Here is a 16,639-nt window from a genome sequence, read left to right on the forward strand (position 1 = left end):
ACGGAGCCCCAAGGGATCTGCGGAGCACAGTTTAAGAACTGCTGTGCTAGATTAAGCTAAAATGTAATTCAAATATTGTCTACGTTGAAAAAGGGTGTCATGGTATGGCAAGCATCTGACATAATTAGCCACCCCCTAACCAATTAATGACTGTCTGGGTAGGAGATGGCATTTATAATTAATTAATTCCCTACGAAATGGTGAGACCGATGGGATGCAGAAACTCAGAAGTCATCCAAGAGAAGGGAGAGTCCTTTCATGCTTGTTTGCCAAGAGGATGGCATTTCTTGCCACTCTGGGGATGCTCGCGTTGTATGCCAGCCTTCTTGCTCTCTTCTTGAGGATTGCATGGGCCATTTATCGTGATCAGAGAAGGCTGCACATTCCCCCGGAAATCAAATACCCCATAATAGTACGAATTTTGTATACCGGACTCAAATTTGGAGTGCTTGCGGTAAGTCCTCTGGATTTTAATGCTCTTCTCTGTGTCTTTGTGTACATGTTTTGGTGGCACCATCATACGGATGCTTTCTTTCTCTGTGTCACACCAAGACAAGGGCCTTCTGATGGGGATGGGTTGCTTTGACTCAGCTCATGGGGACGGATGGTTTCAAATCTTCAGCTCTGATTTCCAGGCGGTAAATGTGGTTCTAGTTCTCAGTTTTGGAAGCACCCAGTTCGATATGCTCCAGAAAAGGTTAAAATAAGGTGGCTTGTCATACAAACTGAAAATGGGACAATATTTCCTTAAGTTCTCTTCAGAGAGAACCTTTCTTTCCAAAGTCAAAACATGCTTGTTGGAAACTTCTAGAGATATTTGTATCCTCTTTGAGACCATGAGAGCACTGGGACAACATGTCTAGGTTCAACAGGATCCTGGGATTTCCGGGTTTGTTGTGGAATCAGAGTTCTTGCTCTATAAAGATACAGTTCATGGTGGGATTTCATATCCAGATCAAATTACCCTTCGTTCTTGTTCAAGGAGGTGTCTAAAAGAAATGTTTCCTATGGGCTGTGAGGCCAGAGCTCACAAGTATGGAAATAGCAGCCGAAGTGACAGGTCTCTTTTGTACATTCCTTCAACAAGAATGGAAAGCACTTTGAGCTGGGTATGAAATCCCACCATGAATTGTATCATGACATTCTTGTACTTTTGCTGAGCATCTTGAGTTATTCTGGGTGGAACCCAATCTTTCCAACTTCAGACAAGGTTGGGGAATATCCTGGAATTTGTTTGAAGCTCCAGGTTTGAGGTCAACTGGACAGCTATTTGAACTGGTTCTCTGTCTGGACCATACACCAGCACAGGGGGGAGGAGAATGGATTGTGTCCATGCTGCCACTGTTGCTGATCCCAACGGTCCGTAGAGCACTATGTAAACACTTGGTCATCGACAGTGCCGCGATATGACATTGGGAGAAGCAGCAACAGTGGCAGTTGTAGATGCTTCCCAGTTGTAGATGCTTCCTCTGATGTTAGAATGGGGCACCAGCAATGACCAGGAATTCAGGTGGCTAGCTGAGAGTATTTTATTATTTATTTATTTATGTATTTATTTATTTATTTACTGTATTTGTATACCGCCTTTCTCAGCCTATCGGCGACTCAAGGCGGTTTCCAACAAAACAGTATACATAGTATCACAATACAATTTAAAAACATTAGAATTACATAAACCACAACAGCAATAAAAAAACAACATCATTGGCATCTCCTTATTGTCAAGCATTGTCCGATTCCATCATCAACCATCAATTTCCTATATCATTTATCCATATCCGTTACTCTGTACTTGCTCAAACAGCCACATTTTGACTTGCTTCCGAAATGTTAAGAGGGAAGGAGCAGATCTAATCTCTCTAGAGAGGGCATTCCATAGCCGGGGGCCCACTGCTGAAAAGGTTCTGTCTCTCGTCCTGGCCAAACGTACCTGTGACAAAGGCGGGACCGAGAGCAGAGCCTCTCCGGACGATCTCAGGTTCTAGATGGCATACACCATGGCAACAGAAGCCGCAAGGAATTCTTTCTTTGCAGCCAATATTGAGTCTGCAAAGAACCATCCAGAGGAGCTGTTCCAAGTAGCCATGCCAAGACAGAAGGTGAAGTGATGTTCTGACACAGTCTCAGTCATTCTGGACCATATGGATGCCATCCAAGCACTGCAACAGTTTTGTTAATGTGCTGAGACACACTGCTGTGCCTCTTCCTAAAAGCAACCCCAAAAACCTAGGGTCTCCAATTAGACCCTAAGAGGTGAGAAGTTCTGGTATGACAGATTTATTTGATCAGATCTCTCTGTTGGGTTGACAAGTGCCACACATCGAGAATGCAGCTCAGAGGGTTTTATAGTCTTAGGTTTTAACCCTGGACAGACACACAAACTATTTCATTCACACTTCTCTTTCCCATTGTTCTCATCTGGTGCCTCCTTCTCAACAATTGACAACAGCAATTCACAACCATTTCCCCCCTTTGCTGGCTTGCTGGTCTTTTGAACTTTCTCTTCTTTCAGCTAACTCTTTCCCTTGTGGCTTTGACTAGAAATTTCCCATCTCCCTCTTTTTGTCTAAACCTGTTCCTGGCTTGGTAATTTTCCATTGTTTACATTTCTCTTTGCCTCAGTCCCATCAAACGTTCATGGGATGATCTCTTCTAGATTCGGCCTAAGTCTGTCACTTTCTGTACGTAAGCCCTGTGTCCACATGACATTTATTTCTCCTTTATATTTTTCTGTAAACAGGAATCATTCTTTAAAAAATCTGGCTTGTGCAATCCATTCAAATTACTTGTGTGGTTGTACAGAACATTTATACCCAAGTGGAGCCCAACACTGACGATCAAGGACTTGGTGTTTGATGGCATTCCGGTCAGAGTGTATTGGCCCAAAAGAACTCCTTCTGGGAAGAGAAGAGGAGTGGTTGTCATTCCAGGAGGTGGTGGAGTTGTGGGAAATATTGGTAAGTTCTCCTGGAAACAGAGTTCAGGTGGAGTATATAGGATGTTTCTATGTACATAGTCATGAAACCCATCAGTAATCATCTCTCTTGAAACATGATTTGTTTTTCAGGTCTAACTGACATACCATGCCGCTACATTGCCCGGGAAACCGATTCTGTCGTTATGACTGTTGCGTAAGTGACTTCATACTCATTGTGGCTCTATCATAATGGACATTCTCCCACACTATTCGATCTATTCCCTTTCCAAGATACTTTAAAAGACACAGAGGCTATTTAAATTTCCACACACAGAGGCTATTTAACATTCCAGCTACATGAGGGTATTCTGGTCACCAGGGGAGTTGTGACTTCGTCATCCACTTGTGACATCCTCTATCGGACAGATGTACTTCCTCATTCTTTTGCATGCTTGCTGGAGATTTTATGATGTCGTAAATTAGTAAAATTAGCCTCCCCGCATAAGCGGTACCTACATTTCCTACTTGACAGATACAACTGTCTTTCAGGTTGACAGCAAACTGTACAAATGGTCAGAAGCTTACGACCCAGGCTGGTGTCGAACTCTTGACCTCCTGGTCAGTAGTGATCTTAATGCCACTGACTCCCAGCCAGCTGCGCCACAGTCCCAGTTCGGTATTTCCTTTCTCAATAAACTATTTTCCTATTGGAGAAGCCAACAAACAAAGGAAGAGGGTGTCTCTCATCCCAAATGGATGCCTTGTTTCAAAATGTTAAGGGAGATGCAGAACGTTCCTTTCCAAAATGACAATCATGTGGTTGAAAAATTCATATCATGAGTGTACTCTGTTATTCATGGTGAATGAAAATGTATGAAGGAAAATGATCCCAGGTGGTTTTAGCCTGAAGACACTCATTATTTTTTTGAAAAGATATCAATCCTTTTGGATTGAAAGACATTGGCATTTTGGAGGTCCTCCAACTCAATTCCACAATATGCATCCACCAGATGTTGATGACAGGGACAAGGTGTTCTCCTTAAGCATTTTCCCTGTCCTCCAACATGATTCCATAGTATGCTTCCACCAGAAGTCGACCATATGGTCTTACTGGTGGACCGAGAAATTGAGGGAATAGTTGTCCTTATCCATTTTCTAAGTCTTCCTACCAATTCTGGTATTCTTCAACCAGAGGTTGATGGCAAAGTCCTACAATTTCTAGGTTGGATTTCTCTTTAAGCATTTTTCTTGTCTTCCAACATGACTCTATGGCACTGGTTCACAACTTGAAGGCCTCCAGATGTTTTGGCCTTCAGCTTTCGGAAATCCTATCAGCAGGTAAACTGGTTGGTATTTCTGGGTGTTGTAGACCAAAACATGGGGACCGACAGGTTGAGAACCACTGCTTCGGGAAGTAGAAGTAAATGTATGTAGCATTTCAGAAAGACAATGACTGGAACGGCGATTTGGTGGACGAGACTGTTTTATTGTTTTAATGATTGTTTAATTGCTTGTGGATGTACTGTTATTAACTTGATTTATGTCAAATTGTAGTGTATAATTGTAATTGTATTGAATTTTGCCATTAATTATGTGTAAACACTTTGAGTCCCCCTCGGGGTGAGAAAAGCGGTATAGAAATCCTGTAAATAAACGTAACACCGGGATAAGTGAAGGAACACTATACACAAGAACAAGACTGTGCACATCCCTACAGGGCATTGGACTTGAATTGTAACATATGTTTTTAGGATATTCTGTGCCGAACATTCAAGAACGTTATCATGTGGATTGCAGATAAAGACCGTTTCTCATTTCTGCTTCAGGTTTCGTTTGGCTCCAGAACATCCGTTCCCAATCCCAGTTATGGATTGCTGCACAGCTACTAAGCACTTTTTGAAAAATGCAGAGGAATACGGAGTGGACCCACATCGCATTGTTCTCTATGGAGAGTGTAGCGGAGGGACATTTGCTGTAGCCGTTTCTGAATATTTGGCAGGCAGGAAAGATCTCCCAAAGCTAGGAGGCCAGGTCCTCATCTATCCGGGTTTGCAGGCCGTCGATTTAAATTTGCCTTCTTATCAGCAAAACCATTCGATCCCTTTCCTGTTCAAGAAATGGGCCTTAATGGTTGCTACCCGGCTTCTGACTGCAAAGGAGGTCAACCTGGAGGACGTCATGAAGAATGCTCATCTACCTGAACATGTGTGGATGAAATACAGGAAATGGGTCAATCCCGATGACATTCCAGAAAGATTTAAGGGCAGGGGTTACGTGCCCATGGAGCGGCCTCCGTTTCGCCCAGAACTTTACGAAATCATGAAAGAAGCAACCAACCCCATGTATTCCCCACTTTTAGCAGAGGATGACGTGATCCGCCAGCTGCCCAAGACTTTCCTTTTAACCTGTGAATACGATATTTTCCGAGATGACGGGCTCTTATTCAAGAAACGGCTAGAGGACAACGGTGTCCCACTGACGTGGTATCACATCGAGGACGGTTTCCACGGAATATTGTTTGGCGTTGGCAATAGCCTAATGCAATACCCAGGAACGAAACTCCATTGCCAGCATATACATAATTTCATTAACAGTATATAAAACACATGTTTTATTTTATTGTTGAAGGATTTCATGGCTGGAATCACTGGGTTGTTTCAGGTTTTTCAGGCTGTATGGCCATGTTCTAGAAGCATTCTCTCCTGACGTTTCACCTGTATCTATGGCAGGCCTCCTCGGTGGTTGTGAGGTCGGTTGGCAACTAGCAAAATTTCTGCTTTCAACCTGCTAGGTGAGCAGGTGAGCTGGGGCAAACAGCGGGTACTCACACTGATCTAGGCTTGAACTGCTGACCTTTTGGTCAACAGGATCTTTCTGCAGCATAGGAGCTTAGTCTTCTGTGCTAAGCTCGGCCCTTATGGCTCAAAATGGTAAAGGTGTCATCCAGAAAACTGAACCACACAGTGGGCTTTTTTGTTGCTGTTCCCAGGGCTTGTTTTTCAAAGTCTTCCATGGCAAAAAGTGTTCCATGTAGAGGTCGGGCTTTAGCACAGCAGGGTAATCACCAAGCAGCAATAAATCTTGCCAACCGGAAGGTTGATAGTTCGAAACTTGGATCAGGGTGAGTGCCTGAGCTTTAGTCCAGCGTTTGCCAACCTAGCAGTTCGAAAACAAATGTGGGTACATAAATAGGAAACACATTAATCAGGGAAGAACAGTACAGTCTCGCTTATCCAGCTTTCCCTTATCTGACATTCTGTCTTATCCAAAGCTCTTATCCAACACCCCCCTTTTCCTCCATTTCCGCTTCAGTTAATGGAGAGCTCCCCAACAGTGGCGGCCCAACCATTACACAGAGTAAGCATTTGCGGTATACTTTGTTTTGCCCAGGGTCAGAGGCAGCGCTTCCTCCTCCTGAGGTGAAGGCGAGATGCTGTCACCCCAAGGAGGCAGAGGAGGCAGCGGGAAAGGAGGGGGCCAGTTAGACTCTCGAAGGAAGCTGCGGTGAGAAGGAGGAGGCTGCTGTCAAAGAGGGCCTCAGTGGCAGCAGTGACTTCCCCCTCGACCCTCCTCTGCTCCGTGCTCCTAGAACATAGAGCAGTGGAGGGGCAAGGGTGAAGCCACTGCTGCTGAGACCCTCTTTGGCAATGTCCTTCTCCTGACCCCCTCTGCCGCTCCATGCCTCAAAGGGTCCCCTCCTTGCCAGGCTGTGCTCCCAAGCTTGGCGAAGAAGGAGACAAGAGCAGCAGAGGGGTGAGGGGGAAGCCGCCGAGGCCCTCTTCGGCAGTGCCCTCCTCCTTGTCCTTCTGTTGCTCTGTGCCTCAGAGGGTTCTTTCCTTGCCAGGCTGGGCAACCAAGCCTGCCACTCAGCCTGGGGAGGAAGGAACACAGAGGAGCACAGAGGAGCAAGGGGAAAACCGCTGCTGCCGAGGTCCTCTTTGGCAGTGGCCTCCTCCTCGGCCCCTCTGCTGCTCCGTGCCTCAAAGGGTCCCTCATACGGCTGGGCTTCCAAGCCTGGACTCCAAGCCTTGTGAGGGAGGAGTGAGGAGTAGCAGAGTGGGGAGCCGCCGCCGCCGAAGCCCTCTTTGTGCCTCAAAGGAATATATATATATATATATATATATATATATATTAGGGCTGGGCAATTCGTTTCGTTAATTCGTAATTCGTTAAAAAATTCGTTAATTTTTGAATTACGAAACGATTACAAAACTTTTTTTTTAACCTGGAAGTGTTTTTAAATATCGAAACGGCAGTCGCCAAAAATTTTTGTATTTCCGTCCATTTCGGAAGTACGTAAGATGGCCGCCTGCCGATGCTTGCTGGGAGCTCTCCTCTCTCGGCGCCGGCCGAGCAAGCGAGCGAGAGGGCGAGCGAGAGGGGCGAGCGAGCGGCGAGCGAGCGGCGAGCAAGAGGGCCCGCCAGAGTGAGTGCCTGCCTTCCCTCCTTAATAATAATTTTAATTTCTCCTCCCTATTCTACTAAATTAATAATTAAATTTAAAAAATATTTAAAAATATTGAAAAAAAAGGGCGCCATCTTTACAAAATGTTTTGTAAATATTTACGAAATTTCGTAAATACCGAACTTTTTTTTTGGAAAATTTTGTAATTATTTTAAATATCGAAACAAAAAAAAACCCAATTACAAATCGATTTTAGAAACAAATTTTTGCGTTGTTACCCAGGCCGAGAGAGAGAGATATGGCTTGGGCAAGTTCATTCAGAAGCTTCTAAAATCATAATTAATTAGGATTAAATTCAATTGCCATGCAGGAATAGTGGGAGGAGCAATTCCGAATTGAAACCACTTACCCATTGTTTGGAATTATCTTCGGATGTCTCCCACAGTTATTTTGATTTTAAGACCATTAAGCAATTTTGGCAAAGCCTAACAAACGGTTTTAAAATCTCACAGTTTCCCTTTGTTCCCTGGCGGCGAGCTGTGATGCAAAGGCACGAGGTGGGCATGGGTAAGCACAGCTCTTCTTGAAGACCACGCCCCCAAGAAGATGAATTGGAACAAGAAATTGACCAAATTTACAGGATCTCATCCTTCTATGCTAGGAAAAATAAGACGCCAAGGGATGTAATTGTACAATTTTCTAAGAAAATAATAAGGGATGAAGTGTTACAAAAAGTAGTAAAAATCCCATCTACTACAAAGGCAATAATATCCGCATCTTTAAAGGATTCCCACAAATGACTTTAAATAGAAGAAGTTCTACTTTCTTACTAAAGAACTAAAAAAAAGGAGAAATCAGATACAGATGGGAGAGATGTGAAGGAATAATGGTAACATATAACGAGGAAACTTATTGGCTAATGAGTGAAGAGAAGGCCAGAGCCTTTTATGAAAAATCAATGCAAGGATCAGAATGAGGAGACAAACAAGAATCTACCCCTAGAAAAGGAAATAAAAAAAAGCAAGATATGACTCCCCTGAAGGATATAGTACACTAACAAGAACGGGCACCAGTAACAATAAAAGACTTAGAGGCTGTAGCGGTTGGTTTGGAGGAAATGGCGACTGGGATCTCTGAATTGGATATTGGTAATGTCAGATCAAACTTAGAAGAAAATGAATAAAATGGCAGAGAAACAAATAAAGTGCTTTTCAAATAATATCAATGGTCTTAATTCACCCCAGAAATGCAAAAATGTATTTAATAAATTGAAATGAAATAATTATGATGTAATAACTCTCCAGAAAATGCATATTTGTCACAAACATGCAGCACACCTCTCAAATATAAAATTGGGAAAGATGTATTACTCCTCTTTTGAGAAAAAGAAAAGAGGAGTAATTACTTATGTAAAGGAGAACATTCTATCAGAGTTAGCTTTCAAGGACCAAGAGGGAAGGTGTGTAGCAGTAAAAATAACAATTGGAGATGCTAAAATTGTAATACGTAACTTTTAAGCACCTAATGGACCAAAAACAAAATGTATTCAGTACTTCAGAACCAATTTGAAGAACATTGATTAAATGATGAACTTCTCCTGATTGGTGACTTCAATGAAGTAATGATAAAAGCAAAAATAAATGGAAGGGTGATTTTGGAAACAGTATTCTCCCTCAGAAATTTCACAAATTGCAAGTGGAATTTCACTTAAATGATACATGGAGAGTAAGAAATGAGCAAAAGAAAGATTATACTTTTTGCTCATAGACATCAATCATGGTCAAGGATTCATATGACATGAATATCTAAAAAAATTAGCTACAAAAGTTCAGGACTTTGATATACTTCAGAGACTTATCTGACCATTGTCCCTTGGAAATAATAATTTACCAAAAAAAATCAGTATAGGAAATGGAGGTTAAATGAGAATCTAATTAAATTGGAGGAAGATAAAGTAAAATACAAGAAGATATTTCAAGACTACTTAGCAATAAATGATACTATTGAGACAAAACCACATGTGACCTGGGATGCGTTAAAAGCAGTTTTAAGAGGCCATCTGATACAACATAATTCCAGGAAAAATAAGGAAAGAAATAATGATAATAAGGCTATAATGACTAAAATAGCAATAAAGGAGACTGAACTTAAGAAGAATCCAAAAAATAAACAAGCAAGAATAGTTACACTTAGAATTCGAATATCAACCAGGCAAATGAAATTCCTCAGTCGTTTGAGAATGCCAACAAATAAGGGAAATGGTTAGCCAGACAAGTTTCAAAAAGTTTCAGGCTTTCTCCCAAATAGATATATGAAGGACAATATTTGGATAGTTCTGGACTTAATAGAATACTATGAGTTAAATCATCAGAAGGCATTGGCTATCCTAGCATTAGATGCAGAAAAAGCATTTGATAATTTAAATTGGGACTTCTTTAAATTGTTGATACAAGAATTAGATATGGGCACTAGATTTAATAATGCAATAAACATGATATACAACTCACTAAATGACAAACTGATGATAAATGGTGAAATGACAGAAGAATTTAATATAACCAAAGGAACATGACAGGGATGTCCCCTATCCCCATTAATATTCATAATGTCATTAGAACCATTAATGAACGATATAAGAGAAGGCCAAAGTATTAAAGGAGCAAAAATTGGCAAACATGAGTATAAAATACGTGCCTTTGCAGAAATTGTAGAAGACCCATGTAATAATTTACAGAATTGGATCCAAAAGATAAATGATTTTGCAAAAGTGGCCGGATTTAAGATGAACATGGTAAAAACAAAAGTATTAACCAAGAACGTAGAGAATAAGAAACAAGATAAGATCAAAGAATTAATAGGATTGGAAATTACAAATAAATTGAAATACTTAGGAATGTGTATAAGGGCAAAAAATGGACAACTGCTTAAAAATAATTATGAGATGATCTGGAAAAAAATTCAGAAGGACTTACAAAATTGGAAAAAAATTGAAGTTATCCCTGTTGGGAAGTATTTCTTTAATAAAAGAAAATGTTAAACCCACTAAGGAAAACCCTTATATTGTCTTCTCCTCAAGAGGAGACTCTCAGAAGGGCCTGGCAACGTCCACCAGGGTACGGCGGGCTGTGGCAGAGCTAACAGGGATTTACTCCTTGCATATCTTCGACCAGACGCATCTTTTTAAACACCAACATCAAACAAAGAAGAACAAGAAAATAAGTACAAAAGGGGTATCCAAAGGAGGTTGAAGAAAGCCCACTTTATCGCCAACCCAGTTAGATTTAACTGGGCCAAGGGATAAAACATATCTTGGAAATACAGAGTAAAGTATTGCATTAGAGCAATACTTTAAAACAAAGAGACGGCAGGTGGAAAAGGAAAGGAAAAAAAGAAAAAGGAATAACTCCGGCCAAAAGTGCTCTCAAGCAGAAAGTAGACAATTGGGAGAGATCAAACTAAGCTAAATTGAAGCCATCAAAGCAACAAGAAATAATAAGAAATAATAGTAATAATAGTAACTACAACAAATAATAAACAATAAAAACAATAAAAATAGTAATAAATAACAGCATAAATAGAAGAACAGAAGAGACTCAATTGGGAACTAAACTAAAAAGAATTAATTAAAAATAGTTGTTAAAAGACTCCAAAAGTCCCTAAAAGTCCCTAAAAGCCCCCCAAAAGTGGTAAACAGGAAGAGAAAGGAGAGGAAAGAGGAAGAAGATAAGGACAATGAAGGGTTAACAAAGAGAAGGCTCACTGACCTCGAGGACCACGCGTTGTTGTGTCTTGGGTAGAGGTGGAGAAGGAAGGAGTAGGAGGAGGAGGAGAAGGACACAGAGGGGAGAAGACGCAACGCGGAGGGCGGGGTCAGATGACGTAAGGCCACGAGATAAGGGACGTGAGGTGGACGAGGTAAGCATTGCGAGAAGAGACGAAGGAGACAAAAAGGCAGATAACGCGAGAAATTGCAAGAAGAAAGGGGAAAGAACGGGAAGTAAACAAAGGGGAAAGATCGTGAGAGGGAGAACAAGGAAATCACGGAGGACAATAGAAGAAATGGAGAAGACAATTAAAATTGAAAAAAATAAATAAGAAATAAAAAGAAATATATAATAGAGAAAAAATAAAAATGAAATAAGGAACCAAGTGGCTAAACAGCAGACACAGTAAAACACAGTAAAAATGGAAAAATATAACAAACATAACCAAATACAAGGGAAATAAATAAAAATAAATAGAAATACAATTGAAATACAAGAGAAATAAAGAACGGAGAGAGAACTAAGCAGACAGAGATAAATACAACACAATATATCTACAAAGAACAAGTAAATAAGAATAAAGATATAAAATCACGGAAATAAGGTGAGAAATGGATTGAAGATACACAAACCAACACTAAACGGGGAAAAAATACACAAAAATAAACAACAGCAACAAAAATAATAAATAACAAAAGAAGGACAACAAAAATTGCAAAAATAACATAAACACAATAATCAATAAACCAGAACTCTCTCCCCAACGCCAACGCCAATACAGAATAAACAAGACGCCCCCCAAGAGGGTAGTACAAAGTACCACCCATGTTCCCACACTCAAATACAACATCTAACACAGTGAAGAGACAGAAAAAGAACATATCTCAGAATAAAGAATAAAAATAGGAATAAAATAAAACAAAACAAACTTCTCAAATTCTTCCTAGATACCTAGGAGAAAATAGAGAGAGATGACAACACCAAAGATGAAAGAAGGAAAAGATACTAAAGGATTAGTGAGAAAGGGCACAGTCTCTGAAGAACCAAGTGTGAAAGAGATGTTAAAAGAAATCATCAAAGAGCTACAAACAGTAAAAGAAAACCAAGAAGAACACCAAAAAACAACAAAAGAACAAACGAAAAGCTTGACAGAGATAAAAGAAGAAATGAAAGGAATGGAGATAGAAATAGCACTACTACAAAGAGAAATAAAAAACTTGAAAGATGAAAAGAAAGAAATGCAAAAAACGCAAGAAACCCTAGAGAGAAAGATAAAGATTTTAAATCTAGAAAAAGAAAAAGCAGAAGAAAAACAAAAAGAAATAGAAATAAAGGAGATGGAATACCAATTAAGACTGAGAAATATTCAAGAAGAGCAAGGCGAAAACATAAGAGAAAAGGTAAAAGAGATCCTGGAAGAACTGATGGAAAAAACGGACCAAGAAATTGGCAAACAAACAGACAGAATCTACAGAATAAATACTAACTACGCAATATGAAACAGAACAGCAAGAGATGTGATTGTACATTTTGTCAAAAAGATTCAAAGAGATGAGGTTCTGAAGACGAACAGCAGAAGAACAGTGTTCTACAAAGGAAAAAAAGGTTATTATATTGAAGAAAATACCAGGAATCATACTATGCAGAAGAAAGAAATATAGCTCTCTAGTGGAAGAACTAAAAAGACAGAAAATAAGGTTTAGGTGGGAGCGAGGAGAAGGCTTAATGGCCACATACCAGGGGAAAAAAATACTGGATCACAAATGAAAAGGTAGCAAAAGACTTCCTAGGAAAGATCATAAAAGAAAAAGGGAAGAAACCAGAGACTGAAAGGAAAGGAGAGAAGGAAAGAAAGCAGGCCCGCACAGAACCCCCAGAGAAAGAAGATTTAGATGTTAGAAACTATAGGATGGACATAAACAAAGGAAACGACATAACAAATCTAAACAAGGTAGAAGAAGAGATAGAAGAGGAAGTAGAAGGAAGGGAAGAGGAGGAAGAAGAGGATGGAGAAAAAGGAGAAGAGGAAGAAGAGGAAAAAGAAGAAGGAGAAAACTAAAGAAGAATCAAATGAGGAAAACTGGACTCATTAAGAATATACTCGAACAATATTAATGGTTTTAACTGTAAAAATAAAAGAAATAAAGTATTTAATAGGATAAAAAAGAATCGGTATCAAGTGATTGCCTTTCAAGAAACTCATGTCATGCAGAAACACATAGCCCATTTAGACAACAAAAGCCTAAGAAAGACATACTACTCCTCAGCACACGAAAAAAAAGAGAGGGGTGGTTACTTATGTAAGATATCCCATCATACCAGCCATTCAGAGAAGATGAAGGAAGATCTTTAGGGGTTATAATAGTAGTAATAAATAAAAGAATTCTGATATGTAATATATATGCACCTAACGATTCAAAAACTAAATTCGCGGAGAAATTAAAAGCAAATATCAATACCAAGAATTCGACCACCTAATCATTATTGGCGACTTTAATGGAGTAATAGATACAACATGGGACAGAAACAATAAGGAGAATACCGGGAAAAAAGAAGGGAAAAAAAGAGGAGGAATGCTACCAAAATCACTAACGAACATAATGAAAGAGATGGAGCTTGAAGCTATATGGAGAAAGAAAAATGAAGAAAAGAAAGACTATACATTCTACTTGACAAGACATAGAACATGGTCAAGAATAGACATGGCCTGGGTTTCGAAATCTTTAGCGACTGATATCAATGAAATAAATATTCTACCAAGAATGGAATCAGACCATTGCCCAATTGAAATGAAAGTAAAATTTGAGGAGAAAATTAGAAGGTGGAGACTTGATGATTATCTATTGGGGAAAAAAGAAGATGTGGAAAAAAATAGGAAACTACTGAAAGAATATTTTGAGATAAATGAAAATCAGGACATACACCCATTTACACTGTGGGAAGCAAGCAAAGCAGTGATGAGGGGGAACTTCATCAAACAGAACGCCAGAAAAAACAAAATTAAAAACCAAAAAGAAAAGGAAATACTCAATGAAATAACAGAAGAAGAAGCCAAACTAAAGAAAAACCCCAATAATAAAGAAGCCAATAAGAACCTGACAAGACTAAAAAAACAGAGAGAATTTCTAGAACAAGAAGATAGGGCAAAGCAACTCAATTTTTTACGACAAGATCATTTCAAGAATGCAAACAAGCCGGGAAGATGGCTCTCAAGCAAATTAAGGAAAAAAAGAGAAGCAACGTTCGTAACGAGACTGAAAGGAGAAGGAAAGGTTTACACACAAGGAAATGAAATAAAAGATCAATTTGAGAAATTTTATAGAAATCTATACAAAGAAGAAATAGATAAAAACGAAATCTATAAATATCTAGGAGGAAAAAAGATAGCACACATTACAGAAGAACAAAGAGAAGAGCTAAATAGGGAAATAACCGATTGAGAAATTCAAAAGGCCATAAACGACCTGAAAAGAGACAAAGCGCCAGGACTAGACGGTCTTACAGCCATATATTACAAAATGTTCCAAGAAGAAATAACACCTTATCTGAAGAAAGTCATGAATACAATTAGAGAAAAAGGGAAATGCCGCAAACATGGAAACAAGCAACGATAACCCTAATACATAAAGAAAACACAGATCCCAAAAATGTCAAAAACTACAGACCCATTTCATTGTTAAATCTAGATTATAAAATATTGGGAAACATCATTTTGGAAAGACTAAAAAGAATCTTAACAAAGCGAATTAAAGAGGAACAAGCGGGCTTTTTACCTAAAAGATCACAAGCAGAGAATGTTAGAACAATCATAAACCTAATAGAATACTATAGAAAAAACATCCAAAAGAAGGTAATGTTCCTAGCATTAGATGCCGAAAAAGCCTTTGACAACATAAATTGGAATTTCATTAAAATTTTACTAAAGGAAATGGATATGGGTTATTACTTCGAAAACATAATTGGCGCAATATATGACAATCAGGAGGCAAAAATCACAGTGAAGGGACATCAAACAGAAACAATTAACATCCAAAAGGGAACGAGACAGGGCTGCCCCATCTCACCACTAATTTTCATTCTAACCCTCGAAATACTACTAGACAGAATAAGGGAGGATAAAGATATTGAAGGAGCGCGAATTCAAGGCCACAATTACAAGATCAGGGCGTTCGTGGATGATATTATAGGAATAATAGAGGAACCAAATAAAAATCTGGAAAAATGGCTGAGAGTAATAAAACAATATGGAGAACAATATCAGGGTTCAAAATCAACTTGGAAAAGACAAAAGCTATAACAAAAATATATCAAAGAAAGAACAAGAAGAATTAAGGAACAAATGGAACATCCAAATTACACAGAAAATAAAATATTTGGGAATAATCCTGACAGTGAAAAATCTACAACTATTAGAAAACAACTACATCGAAAAATGGAAAAAAATCAAAAAAGATCTAGACAAATAGGGAAATATGAAATTATCTCTACTGGGAAGAATAGCAACTATAAAAATGTCAATACTCCCAAAATTGGTATTTTTGTTCCAAAACCTACTGATAATCAGAAACCAAAAAATATTAAATGATTGGAAAAAAGACATAATGAGGTTCATTTGGCAAAAAAACAAAACAAAACCAAGGATAAACTACAAAAATATGATAGAAGGGAAAAGTAAAGGAGGCCTGGCAACTCCAGATATTAAATCATACCACGATGCCTGTGCGCTGATCTGGATAAGAGATTGGACTAAATTAGAGAAGGAAAAAATTTTAAACTTCGAAGGAAAAGGGCTAAGACTAGGATGGCACGCATATGTTGGATATGAGAAGGAAAAAATGGAAAAAAATGGAAATCACTTTATTCGGTCTTCCCTAATAAAAATTTGGAATAAACACAAAAATAAATTCTATAAAAAAACACCAATGTGGCTTTCTCCTCTAGAAGCATCGCAAAGAAGAATAACGGGATGGTACGATTGCCCCAAATATAAGAAAGGAAGGAGGAGAATTTAAGATGAAAACCCAAGAAGAATTAAAAAGTATAAATGATAGAATCTCCTGGTACCAATACGCACAAATCAAAGAACACTTTAGGAAAGATAAAGAAAAAGGTTTCGAAGAAGGAAAAAGCTTTTGGGACAAAATAATACAAACAGAAAATAAACTAATATCTAAAATATAAACTCGTAGAAGAAGAAAATAACAAAGAAGAAGGGAAAAACTATATGGAAAATGGAGGGATAATCTGGGAAGAGAAATAAAGAAAGAAGAATGGGAAGAAGTATGGAATAAAAAACTAAAATATTCAAAAGCAACTGAAATTAAAGAAAATGGGATTAAGATGGCACATAGGTGGTACATTACACTGCATAGAATAGGAAAATTCAGTAAAATGCAAACACAAAATGTTGGAAATGCGGAACACAAGAAGGGACGTACTACCACCTATGGTGGACTTGTCCAAAGGCAACATCATATTGGAGGATGATACACAAAACACTACAAAAAATACTAGAGATAAATATACCTCAAAAACCAGAAACCTTCCTACACA

General features: G+C 38.8%; 1 protein-coding gene across 1 annotated transcript; it reads left to right on the forward strand.

Moving 5' to 3' along the window:
- The first annotated feature begins 250 nt into the window (after nt 1-250).
- On the forward strand, nt 251-5,518 carry LOC132764747 (arylacetamide deacetylase-like 4). The gene is made up of 5 exons (XM_067472910.1): nt 251-445; nt 2,340-2,348; nt 2,741-2,957; nt 3,068-3,131; nt 4,744-5,518. The coding sequence occupies exons 1-5, from the start codon at nt 278-280 to the stop codon at nt 5,516-5,518; spliced, it is 1,233 nt and encodes a 410-aa protein (XP_067329011.1). The 5' UTR covers nt 251-277.
- Nucleotides 5,519-16,639: the final 11,121 nt, after the last annotated feature.

The sequence above is a fragment of the Anolis sagrei genome, chromosome 13 (genome assembly GCF_037176765.1).
Source record: "Anolis sagrei isolate rAnoSag1 chromosome 13, rAnoSag1.mat, whole genome shotgun sequence".
Taxonomy (NCBI): Eukaryota; Metazoa; Chordata; class Lepidosauria; order Squamata; family Dactyloidae; genus Anolis; species Anolis sagrei.